This window comes from Pan paniscus, chromosome 13 (genome assembly GCF_029289425.2).
Source record: "Pan paniscus chromosome 13, NHGRI_mPanPan1-v2.0_pri, whole genome shotgun sequence".
NCBI lineage: Eukaryota > Metazoa > Chordata > Mammalia > Primates > Hominidae > Pan > Pan paniscus.
The window spans coordinates 71,829,486-71,849,107 of record NC_073262.2 but is presented as its reverse complement, the minus strand read 5'-3'; the positions used below and the strand labels follow the sequence as shown (position 1 = coordinate 71,849,107).

The window sequence follows — 19,622 nt, the reverse complement described above, 5'->3', positions numbered from 1 at the left end:
CCCTTGCTCTCCTGAAGTACATAGGCTTGCTTACAATACTTGTCATTGGCCGGGGGCAGTGGCTCACGCCTGTAATCTCAGAACTTTGGGAGGCTGAGGTGAGAGGATCGCTTGAGCCCAGAAGTTCAAGACCAGCCTGGGCAACATGGCGAAATCTGTCTCTATGGAAAATGAAAAAAATTAGCCAGGAAAGGTGGTGTTCATCTGTAGTCCCAGCTACTCATGAGGCTGAGGTAGGAGGATCCCTTAAGCCCAGGAGATGCAGGTTGCAGGGACCGAGAACATGCATGGCACTCCAGCCTGAGTAACAGAGTGAGACCCTTTCTCAAAAAAAACAAAACAAACAAAACAAAAAAAACAACCAATACTAGTCATTCCCAGCATGGGCTGGGCGTGAAAACTGGAGAATGGCTAACATGAGACTCTTGTTTTGAGATTGCCCTTATGGAAACTGACAGTCTTTAAGGCAGGCCAGTGATATTTTAACTAAACTACCAGATCAACCACACTTCTTAACATCTCTATTGAATATCAAATCTATCGGATTCTTGGCAGCATAAACTTATTGGCTTTGTGGTCAACAGACATCAATCTGCAGGCACTGTAAAGATGTATGCTGTAAAGATTCTTGTTGCAGTCAGTCCAGACCTCCAGAGGGCTCTTCCCCACATCCTCATATTTGACTCCCTTAAGGGTAAAGATCCTAAAATGGGTGGGGACAGTTGGCTTCCCAGTTCTCCCTGACCAGTAGCTGGCCTGACATAGGTGCTGAGTGCTTGCTGAATAATGAATGAAACATTGACTAAGCATTCCTATTGTATGTATCAATTCCTGTTTTACGTATCCTACATGTCAAAAAGTATAGTGATTAATGATTTCCAGGAACAGAACTGAGCATGGTACTGTTCTTGTCACCATCCTTTGTTCCACTGCAGAAAAAATAATATTTGAACTGTAAGACATTGTCATTCAGCCCTCTCTCTCAGAAACTGCTAGAATGACATTTCTCTTGGATTTCAGCTATTTCCTCTCTATCTAGGTGTGTTCTTTATCAGAAGAGAATTAAATACATGTGAGGAAGATGGGCAAGAAAGTCTGGGTGAGGGTAGGGTAAACTTTTCTTGAAAGTCCAGGAGGGTGCACAACCAGGCTCAGTGTTCCTGAAAACACAAAGGCAGAATGGAGCCCAGTTACATTTACATTGGTAGGGGGCAGTTCTAAGATACTAGCTACACTGAAATTAGAAACAACTTTTTTCTCCAATATTAATAAATATTTCTGCTGTCAGCACTAGGGTGTTTGGTTTCCAAAGCCCTTGCATTTGATTTAACTTTTTAAACCACCATTATGCACATTGGAAGATACTGTTGGCTCTCAGTGATCTTAATTTTTCCAGTAGTGGAGATGGAATATCTTCTCCATGTTTTCTTGAGAAGAATCTGTTCACAGGATGTCTTTTGACTGTGGAATAAAGAGAAATTAATGGGAAAGCAGTAAGCTCAACAGAGTAGAGTGCCCTATGGGGTAGCCAGTCTGCCAGGACTTGAATGGTAATAGCAACAGGAATACTAATACGACAAGAATAATAATAGCAACTCCTTCTAAGCCTGTTGTGATCTGAAATAATATAATGTTTTAAAAAGTCCCTGGTCTGAGGCCTGGCATTTAACAAGTGTTCAATAATTAGCTACTATTATTCTCACTGTTCTTAGTGTCTACAATGATGGAATCCAAGATTGTAGCCATCTCATTCATCAGGATTTACTCATTTACCCAAGTGAATTAACTGGCAAGACTTGTACATATATGGATACTCATTCCTTCTTGCTGAAGCCTGAAGCGATGCTACTATCCTAACTATTCAGATATCCAGCATGAATGGTTAAGGGCGTACTTATTGCAAAGAGGCATTCAGGTCTTTTGGAAGGGAAATCATTCTCCTTCATTCTCCTTCCGGTTGGAATTGATTATCAAATCCTAAATGACCTTCTCACTATAGGTGCATTTAACCCTTTGGAAGGTTATGGATACTATAAGACTCTGGTGAAAGCCCTGGGCCCCTTTAGAAAGTACACAGATCACTAAAGCTGGCTTCCCTGATTCTGGGTAAAGACCTTGGGTTAAGAACACTTACCTTATAAGAAAAATAAATTTTATTGAATAAAAATACATTTATAACAGAAATGTCCTTGAGGTAGCAGTTTCTAACAGATCCTAATATGTTTCTAAAGCTTCTTAGGTTTGATTAAGTGAAATGTGTCTCAGGTTAAGAAACTCATTTTGACAGCCTGTCTGACAGAGGCAGGGATGTCTCTTTATCCTAAGGATGTCATAATCTTTATCTTAAGAATGTCATAATTCAGAGTTTCTCTGTGCAGTTTCAGTGACACACTTAGACAAGTGTGTTTCCTTGACTCCACCATTTAAACTGTAATTCATGATACTCACCTCTGCTTCCCTGTTCTGCTAAGCCTTTGCACTGCCTGGAGAGGGTGCTTTATGCTGCATGAGGAAAGTAAAACCAGACCCGTCGAATGAAGTGTGTCCCCCGTGTTTTCTACATGACACCACCTTAAAGTGGGAATTATTGCACACAGTCTTGCACCCTCTGTTGCCTCACTGCAGGAAGACAAACTTCCTGTTTTCCCCTGCCCTCATTTGCCTGAAGAAAGGTGACTTCTAACAACTGTCTGTGATTCTCAGGTAGCTTGGATAGGAAACTGGGTGGCTAAATATGTACCATTTCACAAAGTGACTGTATTGATTAACTCCTGGCTCTCCATTTTAGAAAGCTCTACTGGTTGGATGCCCGCCTGGATGGCCTCTTTGTCTCTGACCTCAATGGTGGACACCGCCGCATGCTGGCCCAGCACTGTGTGGATGCCAACAACACCTTCTGCTTTGATAATCCCAGAGGACTTGCCCTTCACCCTCAATATGGGTATGGTCTCCCTGCAATCCTGGGCTTTTCTTTCACCTCCTTCTTCCGCCTCTGTTACCAAAAAGGCTGTTCATGTAACTATCTCAAGGCCAATGTCTTGCTGGGGTTTGTCTTCTGCTTTTCCTACTTGGTAAATTGTTTAGTGTAATGAGTAGAAGCATGGCTTCTTCATATCATCATCAGCAGCTGTTCTGTTTTCTTTGCCCTGACACACTTTTGCACTTTTCAAGTCCTGTATTTTGGCTGCATGCAAAGAAAACTGTGGTTTCAGAAAACCAATTTCTTTACTGGACTCTCAAAGTCAAAGCCACTGAAATCCAGTTAACTTGTTTATTTGTGAGCATTTTCTGTACATTGTCCCCTTCCTTTTTCTTTTTTAGATTATTTGCTGTTAGCTCTCTTTCTTTTCTGAGGGGCTCTACAGAATGCAGACTCCATTTCTCTACATGGAGAAAAGGTGTGTATTTTGGCTACTGACTTCTTTTGGCATCAGGGACTGACCCTTTGTGTTTGCCCTGACAGGTACATCTACTGGGCAGACTGGGGTCACCGCGCATACATTGGGAGAGTAGGCATGGATGGAACCAACAAGTCTGTGATTATCTCCACCAAGTTAGAGTGGCCTAATGGCATCACCATTGATTACACCAATGATCTACTCTACTGGGCAGATGCCCACCTGGGTTACATAGAGTACGTACATAGAAAAGCATAAAACAATTGTGTAACTGTTTATTTCAAACATCAGAGCTTGTGATTCCAGTCTATTAGTCCCCTCTATTGTCTAACTGGCCTGTCTGTTGGAAGTCTTTCGGAGGAAGTCACACTTCTAACTAAAACTGCTGAGCTCTATGGTATGGTGCAGTAGAAAGAGGGTGGACTTTTAAATCATATGGATCAGGGTTTATGACCTGGTGTTTTCACTTCTTATTGTTTTTTTCATCTAGAAAATGGGGCTAATAATCTCTCCCCATGGTAGTCAGCTCAGTGTGCAACTCATCTTAATTTTTTTTTATCTCTTTAATTGGCTCTCCCCTATGAAATATATGATTAATAAATTTTGGTATTTGAGAAAAGGAAAAGAATAAAAGGATCTGGAAAACTTTCCCTAAAATACTTTGGCACATTTATGGTTAAGTGCAGTGCAGTGTTTTAGGTGGCAGTAGAGTCTGTTAACATTAATCCAATATGATAAGGCATTTACATCTTTCTGGTAATCGGATAATTTTTTAAGTGTGTTAAATATACTGTTCAATAAACAATACTCATTGTAAAAAGATGATACACATTATTAATCAAAAATTAATCAACAATACCCATATTGAATTTTGCTAGTTATGGCCTAGTTGGACCATAGTAATGTCTTCTGCATAAGCATTTATGGATAACGATCCAGGAACAGCCTGTTGCACTCAAAAGCATGGAAATGCCATTCATTCAGTAGAACTATTTCAAATTTTTTTATTTTATTTTTAGAAATTCCTTTCTTCTGTTATATTTATTTTGCTGCCAAAGTCAGTGTAGTAAAGTTTGAAGTTCTCTAACACCATACTCCCTGGGGACATGCCACTGAAAAAGAAGGAATACTGGCACACACGCTAGTGCTCTTTCTTCCTGTGCTCATGGCAGGCATAATTAATCAATCCAAGTACTTTCTCTTGTTGAACTGGTTCATTTGCTACACTAAGGTAGCCTTTAGCATTCTCATTGCAGAATTTACCGTAGCAGATACTAACTCACTCTTAGGGTAGAGACTAACTTTAATTAGAAGCAGTACAATATTATTTCTAGTTTACTTATACCATTTTGATGTGATATGCTGATGGTAATACCCTTAGCCCTTCCCACAGTGTGTGTATCCTCTCTTAAAAGGCACATCAAAGAGCTGAGTTAGCTTTCCATACAATCCTATATTGAATTAGTAGAAGCATCAAGATGTTCAAAGAAGCTTCAACAACTTTCTAACTGACATTTGTTGTTCTTTGGGTCCTATAGATTATTCTTGGTCTTGAAAGCTTAGTAGGTGTCACTCAGCATACATTTAGACAGTGTTTCCAGGAGCATTAGAGATGAAAAAAGGAATTTTCTAGTTACATAATATTCTGTTCACTTTTTGATAAATCTAATATAGATTATTTACTTAGATGGATTATAAAATTTAGGCAGTAGATTTTAGTCTAAAAGTCAAATCATAATATGAGGCACTGTGATCTGGGAATAAAGGAAACTTTAATATTCATGAGCCATGTTAAATTGGTTACCTCTTGGAGAGGTAGCAATGCCTGTGTTCAGAAATATATTTCATAGACGCATAAAGCAATAGATTTTTATAGAGCATCCAATTGATTCCTTGTACATCTTGGGATGCACCAACACATCACTGGAGCTGTGCCTGTAGTTCTACTCTTACTTTTTTTTTTTTGAGATGGAGATTCGCTCTTGTTGCCCAGGCTGAAGTGCAATGGTGTGATCTCGGCTCACCACAACCTCTGCCTCCTGGGTTCAAGCAATTCTCCTGCCTCAGCCTCCTGAGGAGCTGGTATTACAGGCGTGCACCACCACGCCTGGCTAATTTTGTATTTTTAGTAGAGACGGGGTTTCTCCATGTTGGTCAGGCTGGTCTCGAACTCCCGACCTCAGGTGATCTCCCTGCCTCTGCCTCCCTAAGTGCTGGGATTACAGGCGTGAGCCACTGCGCCCAGCTGTGTAGTTCTACTCTTGACAAAAAGTACTCATAGAGATATCTGAGATCTCTCTGCAAAGATTACAGATGAACTGGAAGGGAAGGTCTCAGGACTACTTTCTGGTCTATGATTTTTTTAGAAAAACAGATGGTGGCTAGGTGCAGTGGCTCACACTTATAATCCCAGCTCTTTGGGAGGCTGAGCAGGGCAGATTGCATGAACTCAGGAGTTCAAGACCAGCATGGGCAACATGACGAAACCCTGTCTCTACAAAAATTACAAAAATTAGCTGGATGTGGTGGCACCTGCCTGTCCCAGCTACTCAGGAGACTGAGGTGGGAGGATCACTTGAACCCAGGAGGAAGAGGTTGCAGTGAGCCAACATTGTACAACTGTACTCCAGCTTGGGCAACAGAGTCAGACTATCTCTAGATAAATAAATAAATAAATAAATAAATCAGACGGTGACTAATTTCTGGTCATTTACCTGCATCCTTATCAACAAAGGCCAAACACATCTTCAAGTTTTCCTATGACTTTTATAAGTTACCATAAATTATATTTTGGGAAATATTTTTAACATTGCATGGCTAACATTATCAGGTTTCTTAGTTGCTAGCTTGTTCTATCTCCTGTTTGAGTTTTAGGATCTGTTCCAAATTTTTAAAATATTAAATTTTCACTATTTTAGAAATGATTTCTGATATAGACCCACAGTAATGAAAGCCCTTGGAACTGAGAGGACTTGGGAATTTGGCTGTGGATCCTTTGTAACATCTTGAAATCGGAGAACCTTCTCTGGAGGTTTATTCATCTGTAAAAGTATTCGCTAATGGTGCCATGGCAAGATTAATAATAAATGTCCTGCTGGTGTTTGTGAAGTTAACCCTGCAGGCCTGTAAGTTGTGTTCCCCTCAGGTTATACTGAGAACGCAACTATCTCCTAGAATAGCGTCCCCTCCGGAATGTTAATGAGAAGGTAGAATTCCAGTATAATATTGCTATCTTCTGATTTCTTCCAATGGTGTTGGAAGAAACAAGAATGGTGTTCACCCCAGGATATCAAAAGGGTGCTTAATGAGGAACATCACTATAAGAGGCCATAAACCTACAACAGCTATAACAGCTTCATCCGCAGGAAAGCAGCTGTGGTTAGGAATTAGTGATTATTTAAACTCCTGACACTATTCCTATTTTGTTAAGTATTGCTTTTTCACTTCTACATCTTTTGTTCAATTCGAATTCATCCTTTAAGTTTAGTTTTTATTTTAATTAAAGACTAGGAGTTTTGAGGATCTGAACTTATATTATCGCTAGGAGGTAGAATTTTATTGATTGGTGAATTCTTTTATCCTGCAAGACATTAGAGGAGAGGAATTACCTTCATCACGTAACTGTTTCTGCTTACTGCTGCAGGTACTCTGATTTGGAGGGCCACCATCGACACACGGTGTATGATGGGGCACTGCCTCACCCTTTCGCTATTACCATTTTTGAAGACACTATTTATTGGACAGATTGGAATACAAGGACAGTGGAAAAGGGAAACAAATATGATGGATCAAATAGACAGACACTGGTGAACACAACACACAGACCATTTGACATCCATGTGTACCATCCATATAGGCAGCCCATTGGTGAGTAGGTGATTGAGGGGTTTGGCAAGGTTGCCTTGGGTTATGTGCATGTCATGATTGTCTTTAAGCATGAACTTCATGATTTACAAAAAGTTTGTTGTACTTGCTAGTGTTTTCTTCAAAGCATATGCTGAAAGTTGACAGTAGGCAAATTATCTTTAGAGTTTATCCCCCTTCCCCTGGGAAAGACTACCTAGAACTCTTCTTTTTCTTAAAACTCGCTCAGTTCTTCAAGATCATCTTTTTTTTCCTTTGTTTTTGATAAGATTTAACAGTTATCATGTTGCCATATTTACTTCATCAATTTCTATGGGAGGACTGAAGTATTTTAAAGGAATTAAAAATATGGCATTTCAGCCCTAAATACTAAATACTAAATAAATGCATATGATATTGTATTGTATATAAATTAGATATTATTCTTATCTTCTAGAAGATAATGTCAAGAGCAGTGCATTTTAGTGTTTTTTAAGTAAGAGAACTTGTTTTTATTTGATTGTGAACTCATATTCCTTTTATGCAATTAAAGCAACTTTATGATTTAGAGTCTGAAATAAAGATAAAGGTCTGAAATATATTTTGGGGATAGACTGGTTTTTGTGGGTCTGCTTTGTTGTGATGTCTTGCTAAAACATATGATAAACTTGGAATTAAGGAAAAATGAGAATTAGCAAAATAAAGAAATTTAGTATTTCTTTCTGGAAGTTAATATTCTTCATATCATTTTTATTAGAAGTTCAAGTAAATATTCACCTCAAAGTGGTGACCAGGAAAATTAGTAAAGATGCTGCTCAGTTTATTTATCCACATTATTTTTGGCCAAACTTGTTACCTGTATACTTAGAATGAGGGAATGAATATAGCATCTGTTGGAAATTAAAACTTTAACCTAGGTCTAGGCAAATGAACATAAGCTAAGTTTACTGCCTGCTTTCCCAGGACTTGGAGAAACACATCTTTTCTAGTCAGAAACACCAGTGGGTATAGCTCACTTCTGGTAGCATATAAATGAGCTTTCTTAAAGCACAGGGTTGTTGCTTGTATAACTCTATCATCTATTTTATTTAGGAACTTTTGGGAAAATCATAAATCTAGGATAGTTTTTTTTACTCTCTAAGAGGTGATGAGTTTAATGTCAAGATGTGTAATCAGCTAATCTGTGCTTGATACTCTCTTTAAGCAAATGAACATATATTTTCTTCCTTTTCCACTAGTGAGCAATCCCTGTGGTACCAACAATGGTGGCTGTTCTCATCTCTGCCTCATCAAGCCAGGAGGAAAAGGGTTCACTTGCGAGTGTCCAGATGACTTCCGCACCCTTCAGCTGAGTGGCAGCACCTACTGCCTGCCCATGTGCTCCAGCACCCAGTTCCTGTGCGCTAACAATGAAAAGTAAGGCTCTCTTTCCCCTCTCCTCAGTGCCTCTCCAGCCCGTGGACAGACATTGACCTTCAAGGCTCCAAGGGATGGGAGTTTTCTAATGAGACAAGATTTTGGTTAATTAACTTGGTTCGTGTGGAACACAGCAAGACTCTCAGCCTCCAACTTCAGATAATATTTTCCATGAATAGAAGGAGCTTGCTAACCAAACTGTTATGCATATATATGCAAACTTTCATAGAAAGGAAGCAAACCATATATTTCTCATTTCTAATTGTCCAAAGTATTGGAGCCAGAGTGTATATAAGTACATACTGAAAAATTGTCCCCAGAAGTAATAGAATTTCACTGTCTTTTCCATGTCTATGCCGGCCTAGCTCCTTAGCTGCCTATGCTAGGGGATCCAGGGTTACACATTCAAATCCATTTGTGATCATTCGTGTTTGCTATGAAACATGGCCACAGATTATTTTCTTAACCATGTCCACAGGCCCATTGATAACTAGGGGACCTGAGTTAGAGAGTGGCATGGAGAGAGGCATTAATGCAGATCATAGCATCTAAGATACAGAGGTAGACGATTGTAGTGATTAAATAAGATATCTGAGATTAAGAATCTAGCATACATTTATCGTGAGAAAGACCCTCAACAGTTTTTATTGCCCTCCAACTTCCCAAACAATACTTTTATATCACCCTGGCAGACAATCTCAACCAATCACTGCTCCTAGAACACAGCTCAAAACACCCACTCTTTATTTATTTATTGTTTTTTTTTTTGTGGAAGAAATTTATTCATCATATTAAGAGCACATTTTCAGTTTGTATTTGGATCTTAAGAAACCTGTTCTATCTTGCCAAGTTATGTTTTCTCTGAAAATACACCATTGTAACTGAGATTTAATTGATCCTCTTCTAGGGCCACGAGAGAGCTCATGCATGTCATTTCTTGGAATTCAGTGTTGACTCCTTCTCTCCAGATAACTGTTGCCCCTGGTGCTTTGCTAAAGAAGTGCTGTATGTTCTCTGTGCAGGTGCATTCCTATCTGGTGGAAATGTGATGGACAGAAAGACTGCTCAGATGGCTCTGATGAACTGGCCCTTTGCCCGCAGCGCTTCTGCCGACTGGGACAGTTCCAGTGCAATGATGGCAACTGCACCAGCCCGCAGACTTTATGCAATGCTCACCAAAATTGCCCTGATGGGTCTGATGAAGACCGTCTTCTTTGTGGTGTGTTGAATTGCTTTATGCCTCTTTTTCCGACTTCTATGTTGATTGCATACGATCATGATTCTGTGGGTATTTCCTGAATATCATGAACTAAAAACCAGTTCAAAGTCCTAGAAGGAAACTCAGGCTCCATCCTTTTTCTATTTTTATGAAGTTTTTTTTTTTTTTAGAAATCTTAAGGTTTTTACAAGGCAAATGGTTGAAGTAGACAATAAGTTGTCTCTACTGGTGGCTCTTCACCATGTGCTGGGCATTGAATCCCCTTTGAGAGCTAACATTGAGGAGGAAACGAGAGGTTTCCACCCCCATTTTTAACAGGGACTCTCAGTTGTCATATTTCTTTATGTTTCCATTTAAAAGGCAAAAAAAAAAAAAAAAAAAAAAGACTGAGCACAGTGGCTCATGCCTGTAATCCCAACAGTTTGGGAGGCTGAGGCAGGTCGATCGCTTGAGCCCAGGATTCCAACACCAGCCTAGGCAACATGGCAAAAGACTGTCTCTACAAAAAATACAAAAAATTAGCCTGGCATGGTGGCATGTGCCTGTAATCCCAGCTACGTGGGAGGCTGCAGTAGAAGAATAGCTTGATCCTGGGAGGTTGAGGCTGCAGTGAGCCAAGATTGTGCCACTGCACTCACTTGGTCTCAAGAAAATAAATAAATAATCAAATAGGCACAAAATAAAATTCCCCCAAACTAAAAACAACACATCAATAACAGTAACAAACACAAAGTTTGAAGACTATTTTCCAGTAGGAGAATAGGGACAGAGGAAGGTATGCTTAACAGGTCAGGGTGTTCAGTTCTTATCTCTTAAGTCTGTATGCAATAAAGAGATATTTAAGAATTTGGGAGACAGTAATAGTCAAAAGAAGAAGTGCTCCATGTAGTAGTACTGATTGATAAGTACATTAGGAAATAAGACCTCTAAAAAGAAATCATGATCCTGCTATCCAGGATTCACTGATGTCAATTAGGAGCTTTCATTCTTGATGCCTTCCAAGCTGATAACCAAATGTCCCTGCTCTCAGAGAATCACCACTGTGACTCCAATGAATGGCAGTGTGCCAACAAACGTTGCATCCCAGAATCCTGGCAGTGTGACACATTTAACGACTGTGAGGATAACTCAGATGAAGACAGTTCCCACTGTGCCAGCAGGACCTGCCGGCCGGGCCAGTTTCGGTGTGCTAATGGCCGCTGCATCCCGCAGGCCTGGAAGTGTGACGTGGATAATGATTGTGGAGACCACTCGGATGAGCCCATTGAAGAATGCAGTAAGTTCCTGTGGGAGGACCAAGGCATGACCAGAGCAGGGAGACACGAGGAAACTTCCATGAGGACTGAGAGAGGACATGGAGCTTTCTTTTTCAGCTGATGGGATGCTCCCCCTTGGCACTCCCTGCAAACTCTAGCACTGCAAGGCAGAGTATAGCTGTGTGGCTTGCAGGTGGAACCAGACTCTGTTTCTGAAGTGGCTAATACCTCCTTTTGATACATAGAATGTCTAACCAACCAGAATATGATACCAAGAACTTATATTTCATATATCTACTGCTTTCTCACTTGAGCCACAGAGAAATGTTATGAGGTAGGGAAGGTGGGTGTGAACCAATTCCATTTTACAGATGAGGAAACTGAGGTTCACATTAAGTGGATGGTTACATTACTGTTTAGTGTCAGACCTAACACTTCAACCCAGGTTTTTTACTTCAAACCCTGTCCTTCCCCAACCCCACCCACAAAGTTTTACTGTAAAAAAAATGAGTGGTGCTGAGATATTGAGAAAACTTAGGACTATTTTTCTGCTCATGGTAAACCGATCACATCTAAAACAGACACATATTGCCAGAGGCGGTTTGCTTGGTAACATGGTCATTGTTACTCCTCAGTACCACAACCTCAATGTGACAATGGAAAGGTGCTTTCTTGTACCTTCAGTTCTGACTTTGATGCCTCCTCCCTTTTCAGTGAGCTCTGCCCATCTCTGTGACAACTTCACAGAATTCAGCTGCAAAACAAATTACCGCTGCATCCCAAAGTGGGCCGTGTGCAATGGTGTAGACGACTGCAGGGACAACAGTGATGAGCAAGGCTGTGGTAGGAGGGGCCACAGGGGAGTGGAGGGAGGGACAAGAAAGTGCACATGTCAAGCGCCATTTATTAGATGAGAGATGAGAGTGTATTTCCCATGTCATCTTTTCTTTGTTTACCTCTGTAAAAAAATGGTTGATTCTTCTAATAACATGTTACATTTTTGTAGCATTTTGCAGGGTTACCAGGGGTATTTAATCTGTAGCATTTTAAGTCATGCTGTCATTGAGGAAGACGTTATTAAGATGTTAGAAACTTGTGTAATTTCTTCCAAATGTAGAATCCTTATTCATACTTGACCAGTTTAAATTGTTTCTCTAATTTTATAAATTGGTTGAAATTGGTGGAAAGGGGTTAGAGAAAAGACTTCGTATCTATCTCTAAAAAGGATATTTCCAAATTAGGATATTTCTTATTTGGGGATTTTCATATTCTGAATGTCTCTCTGATTTTCCCTGTTATCTATTGGACATCTGTAGTCTCTCTGGTAACATGGGAAAGCCAGATAAATTAATGGAATTTGTCAAGATTAGTCATAGTCTAACTTGAAACCAAAGCATCTGGAGTATGTGTGTTGGGTTTAGTTGGAAGAGAAGTAAGGAAGGTACTAAATTCTTTTAAGAACACTGAGTCCAATTGACTGAAGATAATATGATCAAAATATTTATTTATTATGGCATAATTTTAGCATCCCATACCAGGCCTTTGTTGCAAATTACAAACCAGATACCATTTCATTCTTTGCACAGTTTCTACCAAAGGGAATGGATCGAGTTTCAAGTGGTAGAATAGGCTCAGGGTAGCTAAAAGAGGGAATGTTGACCATGAATGTTGCTGGCATTCCTCTCTTTGGGAGCTTCAAGAGTGTGCTAATACAATTCTCAGACTGTCTCACAAGGAAGCCAATACTACTTTGTGCATTTCTCTGCCAATGGTTTATGAAGTCTTTGCAATGACTGCTTTGCAGAGGAGAGGACATGCCATCCTGTGGGGGATTTCCGCTGTAAAAATCACCACTGCATCCCTCTTCGTTGGCAGTGTGATGGGCAAAATGACTGTGGAGATAACTCAGATGAGGAAAACTGTGGTGAGTGTTCACAGTCCTATGGTCCTTATGTGCCACCAGAGCTGTGATGTTTGCTTTTTGTCCATAATTCAACTGTCTATGTCATTGATCCTCAATGGGTAGGATGATATCAAGCTGTCTGATCTCTTTCTTTCCGCTGGTCAGTACATTTCTACTTTCTCTTCCACTAAAGACATAAGCATCTCCTTCTGAGATGTTTCACATCAAGCTTTTGGAGGAAGGTATTTACTGAAGTATATCTTTTGTGTGTTGAATTTATTTACATCCAACTTTTTTTTTCCAAAAGAAGTTGAGGTGACTTATGATAAAGGAAAAATGTAATAAGATAAATAGAATAGAAATAGAAAACCAGGACCAGAGAAGTAGAGGGAGGAAGGGTGCTAACCCAGAGACACTGCTTCTTAAGCTCTTTCCCCAAAATGGCCTTCATAGGAGAGGAGAGAGAACTTGTGTTTGCATTATTACCCTTCCTAGAATAGTTGACTATTTTAGGAGGGCTAATAGTTAAATAACAGGACAGGTTTTAGTTTCTCTCTCCCAGTTGAAGGTATTGACTACAAGGCATTGGATAGGGAGGTTGAGGAAAGGAAGCCAAGAGGCTGAGATCATATCAGATTAGATGGTCAGAACACACTCAATGTGTGTTCTGAAAACAAGCTTAATGAAGCCCTGCCCAGAGTGTATATCACTGACCCATGATATGCGTCAATTTCTAATTGACTAATGAGACACATTCTAACTTTGTTTACCTTTTGGAAGAAAGAAGTGATCATCACTTGCGATAGGCAATGAGAGATTTAGGAAGCTGACTACACCTGCAAATATCAGTTAGCTAAAAACTTATACAAAAGGGTAATCCAATTGGCATTTTGTCTTTTATTAATAAAAGTCAATGTTGAATCCTATAAGAGGTTATCTAGAGTTTCACGAAATAGAAAAAATTAAGATAAAATCAAGCTGGGCATGGTGGAACACACCTGCAGTCCCAGCTACGCAGGAGCCTGAGCAGGGAGGATTACTTTAGACCAGGAGTTCAAAGTCAGCCTGGGCAATGTTGAAAGATCCTGTTTCAAAAAAAAAAAAAAAAAAAACAGAGAGAGAGAGAGAGCAAGAGAGAAAGAGAGATCAGATCACCTTTGGACAAACTTCTTAATAAAGGCCATTCTTTACAGACTCAAAATTAAGGTGAAAGGTCTAGTTTTGGAGGGTGAATGATTTGCCCAAGCACACCTCTGGGGCTTGGGACACAGGAGGGTGCTGGGCACCCAGGGCACTATGGTCAGCTCACAAGATGTCTCCTGTATGTGATTCCTGGTGCACACTCATGGCCAGGTGCCTTTCCTTTCCAGCTCCCCGGGAGTGCACAGAGAGCGAGTTTCGATGTGTCAATCAGCAGTGCATTCCCTCGCGTTGGATCTGTGACCATTACAACGACTGTGGGGACAACTCAGATGAACGGGACTGTGGTAACTGTCATTTGAGAAGCTTACCATAGAATTTTGTACTGTGACAGTGTAGGGGCTTCAAATTAGTGTTTATAAGGCTTTTAGAGGAAAATTATTTTTGTATATGTGTAATATGTAAACCTTAGCATAACACAGTATCTTCTGCTCTGTATTTTCTATGCATTATTCTTAACTTACAGCAGTCTAGATTAGTCATAATTGAGGAAAATAGCAAGGAATTTTAAACATTTAATTTTAATATCAACACTTCTTAGGAGCAGATTTTAATCTGCGTTAGCCTTGTAAACAAAGACGTTGATCTTGCTACTATTCCACCGAAAGTCACCCTAAGGAATATACATGTGCTACTATGACTCTCTTGTCTAGAGATCAGATCATTGACAGAGTAATCCTAAACCCAAAGTAATTTTTATAGTTCTTTACTGATTTGGTGTTGGGTCTCAGGAAAATTAGAAAACATTGAAAATTGGGGAATTCCAATTTCTGAGGAAAAGCTTAAGAGCTGGAGATTATTTAATATTAGGGAGCTAGGTACTTCCATCTCTGTATGTTGAGTGGGGAAAGTGTGAGTTTTGAGAATGTATTAATTTGCTAACCACAAGTTGTGGGTTTGCTGTGAGCCAGTCACAGGGTGTAGATAGGAATGTGATGGAGTAACCACTATACTCCAGGTACCTAATATCTGTCTGAAAATGACAAGGCCTTCTCGGAATGACAATCTTTTCTCTTCAGAGATGAGGACCTGCCATCCTGAATATTTTCAGTGTACAAGTGGACATTGTGTACACAGTGAACTGAAATGTGATGGATCCGCTGACTGTTTGGATGCGTCTGATGAAGCTGATTGTCGTAAGTCCCTAGACACATATGTAGTACTGCTTACCTGAGAGCATGGATATGATAGTTTAGACATCAGTCCGCTGCCGCTTCTTAGATTAAAAGGCCATAAGTATTGTCTGTTCAGCATGCACTGATAATGATCAGTTCACCTGAGTTCTAAGTCATCATAATCATATATTTCACAATGGCCGTTCAAGTGTACTTCCTTGCTATTTTAAATGGAGAATATATTAAGTAATCTGTGCTAACAAAGTATTTATATATTATCAGCTACTATACAAATCATTAATTAGATAAAAAACATTTCAGGTAAAAAAATATTCAAGCAACGAATACATTAGTATAAAGAACTTGGGTTGGGTATTCGAACATATTGAATTTATAGCATTAAAGTTTTTCTCAGTCACACGATGGGGTATAAAAATGATTAAAACTTGAAGGGGGCCAGCCCCTCCACACCTGTAGGTATTTCTCCTCAGGTGGGATGAGAGACTGAGAAGACTGAGAGAGATCAAAATGGAGTTTCTTATGTCTTCCTTTTCTGCATAGACACAGTAACTGTCTGATCTTTCTTTTCCCTACAAAAACTGGAAAGCCAACATGATTACTCAGATTTGAGTCTTTATGGATCACTTGAATAAATGCAAAATGTTTATACATCATTATTGCTGATCCATCAACAATAACCATCATCCATGATAGCCATCCATGATGGTTATCATTGATGATGTGGTTGCCAAAGAGACTTTATAAATGTATGTGGGTAAAACCAGTCTTGACATTTGCCTGTAGAGATTAAGTCCAGTGCTGTCCATGCCATGGATGATTCATGCCATTGGAAACTGGGCTCTGACAGCTGCCCTTAAGACATAGTCCATTCAACTTTCAGACAGGTCAAGGCCACTATACATCTTGATGAATAAAGAAGAGCAGGCTGTAATGGCAAGAGCCAAAGGAGAAATAGCAGGAAGCTTCCCCAAAGTAGTCAATTTGTATAATAATTTGAATATGTTTTTTCCCCCATGGCAGCCACACGCTTTCCTGATGGTGCATACTGCCAGGCTACTATGTTCGAATGCAAAAACCATGTTTGTATCCCGCCATATTGGAAATGTGATGGCGATGATGACTGTGGCGATGGTTCAGATGAAGAACTTCACCTGTGCTGTAAGAGGGAGAGAAACGGAGTGAATGGGAGTGGTGTTGTCTGTCAAATCTCAATGTTTCTTACGTGTAGCATGTGAGCCTGGAGAGCAGTTGTACAATTGTTTAGGAATGGACACAGGATCAGCGTTGGTGTTATTTCACTGGGTCTTCCAGCTTCAGTTCTCTCTGTAACCTGAGAAAGTTGGGAAAACCTCCATGTTTTTAAACATATTATGGCCTTAGAAAACAATGTCTTTAAGGGAAATGTTGCTTGAAAACCTAGTATGCATAAATAAAGGCAGGTCTGTTGTGGTTGAAGTCTGAGGAAGGGTAGGGAGGAGGCTGTACCTCTCCTGCTGTATCCTACTTTGGGTGCCCCTGGAAGTACCCTCTCCAAACCCCTAGAGCTTCCTGGAGCACCTTTAGAAAATGCTAAGACTTTCTTAATCTCTACAGTCACTTCCTTTTAACATGGTAATTCAAGGCCATCTAATTCCCTCTTGCTGAATGATGCATATATATATATATATTTTAAACCCTGCTTGTTTGTGAGTCTCAATTCAGGTACATGTCAGTAGCAGAGGAGGAGGGGTATTTCAAAATCACATGCCCTGGCCTCACCCTAGGCTTAGACCTGATGGAGCAGAATCTCCAAGAATGAAGCCTGCACATACATATTTTTAAAAAGCTTCTTAGCCTTTTAGTTTAGTCCCCTGGTTGAGAACTACTGATTTTAATGAAGTGAACGTAAATAGAGTTTGTTGCAGTCATTTTGCTACATGCTTTGAGTCATTGGAGGAACTCTAGGGTAATAGTTCTCAAAAGTGTCTTCCCTGGACTAGGAATGTCAGTGCCACTTGGGAATATGTTAGAAATGCAAATTCATGGGATGCACCCTATCCAAATAGAAATTAAAAATCAAGACCAAAAGAAGTAGAGGAAGGAAAGGCATTAACTCAAAGACCCTGCTTTTTGAGCTCTTTCCCCAAAGTGGCCTTAATTTTGTGGGAAAATTAAGGGCCCAGCAATCTATACATTAACAGGCCCCTCAAATGATTCTGATGCAAACTAAAGTGTCAGGATTTTGTGTAAGTAAAAGCCCTTAACCTAGGAGACAAGACCTGGAGAAGCACTCCTGTTGGAAGTTCACGTTGCATCTTCCATCCCCTTTCCCAGCTTCATCACTACTCATTTTTAGCCCAGAGATTTGACTTGTGAAGATGATATATCTTAGTATTTTGTTTCTTCTCAGAAAACTTTAATTAGTGTTCATTATATTTCACAGTTGCATCCCAACATTTTTCTTTACTTGTTAGGAACTAGCCTTGTTTTGCTTTGAACTTCATGAATCTTGAGACATATCTTAGACATGTTTAACTTTCAAAGAAGTCCTTAGGAAATCTCTTCTCTCCATAAGGTAAAATGCCCATAGCTAGTAAAAATAAACTTTGGAGAGTCAGAGACACAGCTACATTAAAAGGTTTCCAACACTGTTTTATAATATTGAACTTGCCTTTCACAGCAAATAATTATTGCAATAGTTCTATTAACAATACTTCCAAGAATCAGCCCTTAGATCTGACCCTTTCCCCTCAACCAATCTTATTATAAGTCTCTCCTCTTGATCCCTGTGTGTGATACCAAGGCAGAAGGAAAATCAGACAGCCCAAATCCTCCATGTGAAAGACAGGCCACATGTGAAGACCACATGTATGTTGAGTTCACTGAATTTGTGGTACATGCATACTGAACCATGTTCCCTGTACCAAACAAGTAGGGGACCTGGGGACTACCCTTGAGTTCCTCACATCTGTACAGGCAGCAGCTAGAGGTCTCACTCTGGACAGCAAGTGTGTCAGGGTTTGATTGTGAGATATCGATTTTAAATGTAAGAGGTGAGGGAATTCAGGAAGGAAAATCCAACACAATTTAAAGCTTCAATAAAAGACTCAGGCGCTAGAGACTCTATGACAACTGCCACCAGGAGGATCAAACAAATGGCTTCCTGGCTGTTAGGATAAGAGCCCGTGTACTGCCAGTCTGTCCAGCCTCACAGCCACCATTGTGCTCCACGCTCCATGCTCCAGCCACCGAGGCCTTTATTCAGGTCCAGAGACCTGCCATCCTCCTCCCTGACTCAGAATCTATGGGAAGTTTCTTCCAAGCCTTCCTCTCCCTAACTTGTGTCAGATCACCCCAGTAGATGTTTCATAGTTGTAATTGAATGGTTAATTTCAAAAGTCTGTTTCTCTACTAGAATGAAAGTTCCATGAGGACAAGGACTGGGTCTTTCTTGTTTCCCATCATATCTACTGCCTAGCACAGTGCCTTGGTGTGTACTATACATGTAAGGTGTATCTGCTGATTGATTAATCAAATGAGTAAATGAGTGCATGAATGAAGCAAGCCTGGTGCTGACACTGGAGTATTTTAGATATTGACACTTAGATTCTACTGTTAACTTGTAATTTCATTTTTCTATCTTTCCTTTCAGTGGATGTTCCCTGTAATTCACCAAACCGTTTCCGGTGTGACAACAATCGCTGCATTTATAGTCATGAGGTGTGCAATGGTGTGGATGACTGTGGAGATGGAACTGATGAGACAGAGGAGCACTGTAAGCAAAAGTCAAAAGGGAGAAGGAAAAAGGAAGGACCCCAAGTGGTCTGCAGTTTGGAAAATGTGCCTCTGGGATTTCAGTTTGTTCTATAGAGTTGTGCCCATGACTGCAGATCTCTGCTGACATAATTGTTTACAAGACCATGCAAACACATGCATTGCTTACATGTAACCCTGCCTGTTTCTTCCTGTCTCATTTGAGCATGATGCTGGCAAATCCATTAATTTTTCAGTCTTTGTTTAAACATTTAATAAGCCTTCCCCTCCTCTTTTCTCATAAGAAACTGAGAACAAACACTAAATACTGATTGAGCCACACCTCGCAAATTAATAGTTTATTTTTTCAAATATAAGATTTGATCATTCTTCAGCCTTCAGGAGTCGCTAATTGCTAATCTAGGCAGGTGCCCAGCTGCAGAGATCATGTGAAGCAAGGCAGTACTGGTGTTAACAGAGCTTACCTAATATCCTTGTTGAAAATGAAAGTTCATTTCC

The 19,622-nt window shown here is 40.1% G+C and overlaps 1 protein-coding gene across 1 annotated transcript in view; it reads left to right on the top strand.

Moving 5' to 3' along the window:
- LRP2 (LDL receptor related protein 2) overlaps positions 1 to 19,622 on the top strand; it is a 237,804-nt gene that overhangs the window by 179,889 nt on the left and 38,293 nt on the right. Inside the window, exons 51-62 of the mRNA XM_003824300.6 lie at positions 2,789 to 2,941; positions 3,464 to 3,634; positions 7,042 to 7,265; positions 8,480 to 8,657; positions 9,680 to 9,876; positions 10,907 to 11,152; positions 11,847 to 11,975; positions 12,937 to 13,056; positions 14,406 to 14,522; positions 15,255 to 15,371; positions 16,392 to 16,529; positions 19,003 to 19,125. Coding sequence (XP_003824348.3) covers positions 2,789 to 2,941; positions 3,464 to 3,634; positions 7,042 to 7,265; positions 8,480 to 8,657; positions 9,680 to 9,876; positions 10,907 to 11,152; positions 11,847 to 11,975; positions 12,937 to 13,056; positions 14,406 to 14,522; positions 15,255 to 15,371; positions 16,392 to 16,529; positions 19,003 to 19,125 — 1,913 coding nt within the window. The remainder of the gene's footprint in view (positions 1 to 2,788; positions 2,942 to 3,463; positions 3,635 to 7,041; positions 7,266 to 8,479; positions 8,658 to 9,679; positions 9,877 to 10,906; positions 11,153 to 11,846; positions 11,976 to 12,936; positions 13,057 to 14,405; positions 14,523 to 15,254; positions 15,372 to 16,391; positions 16,530 to 19,002; positions 19,126 to 19,622) is intronic.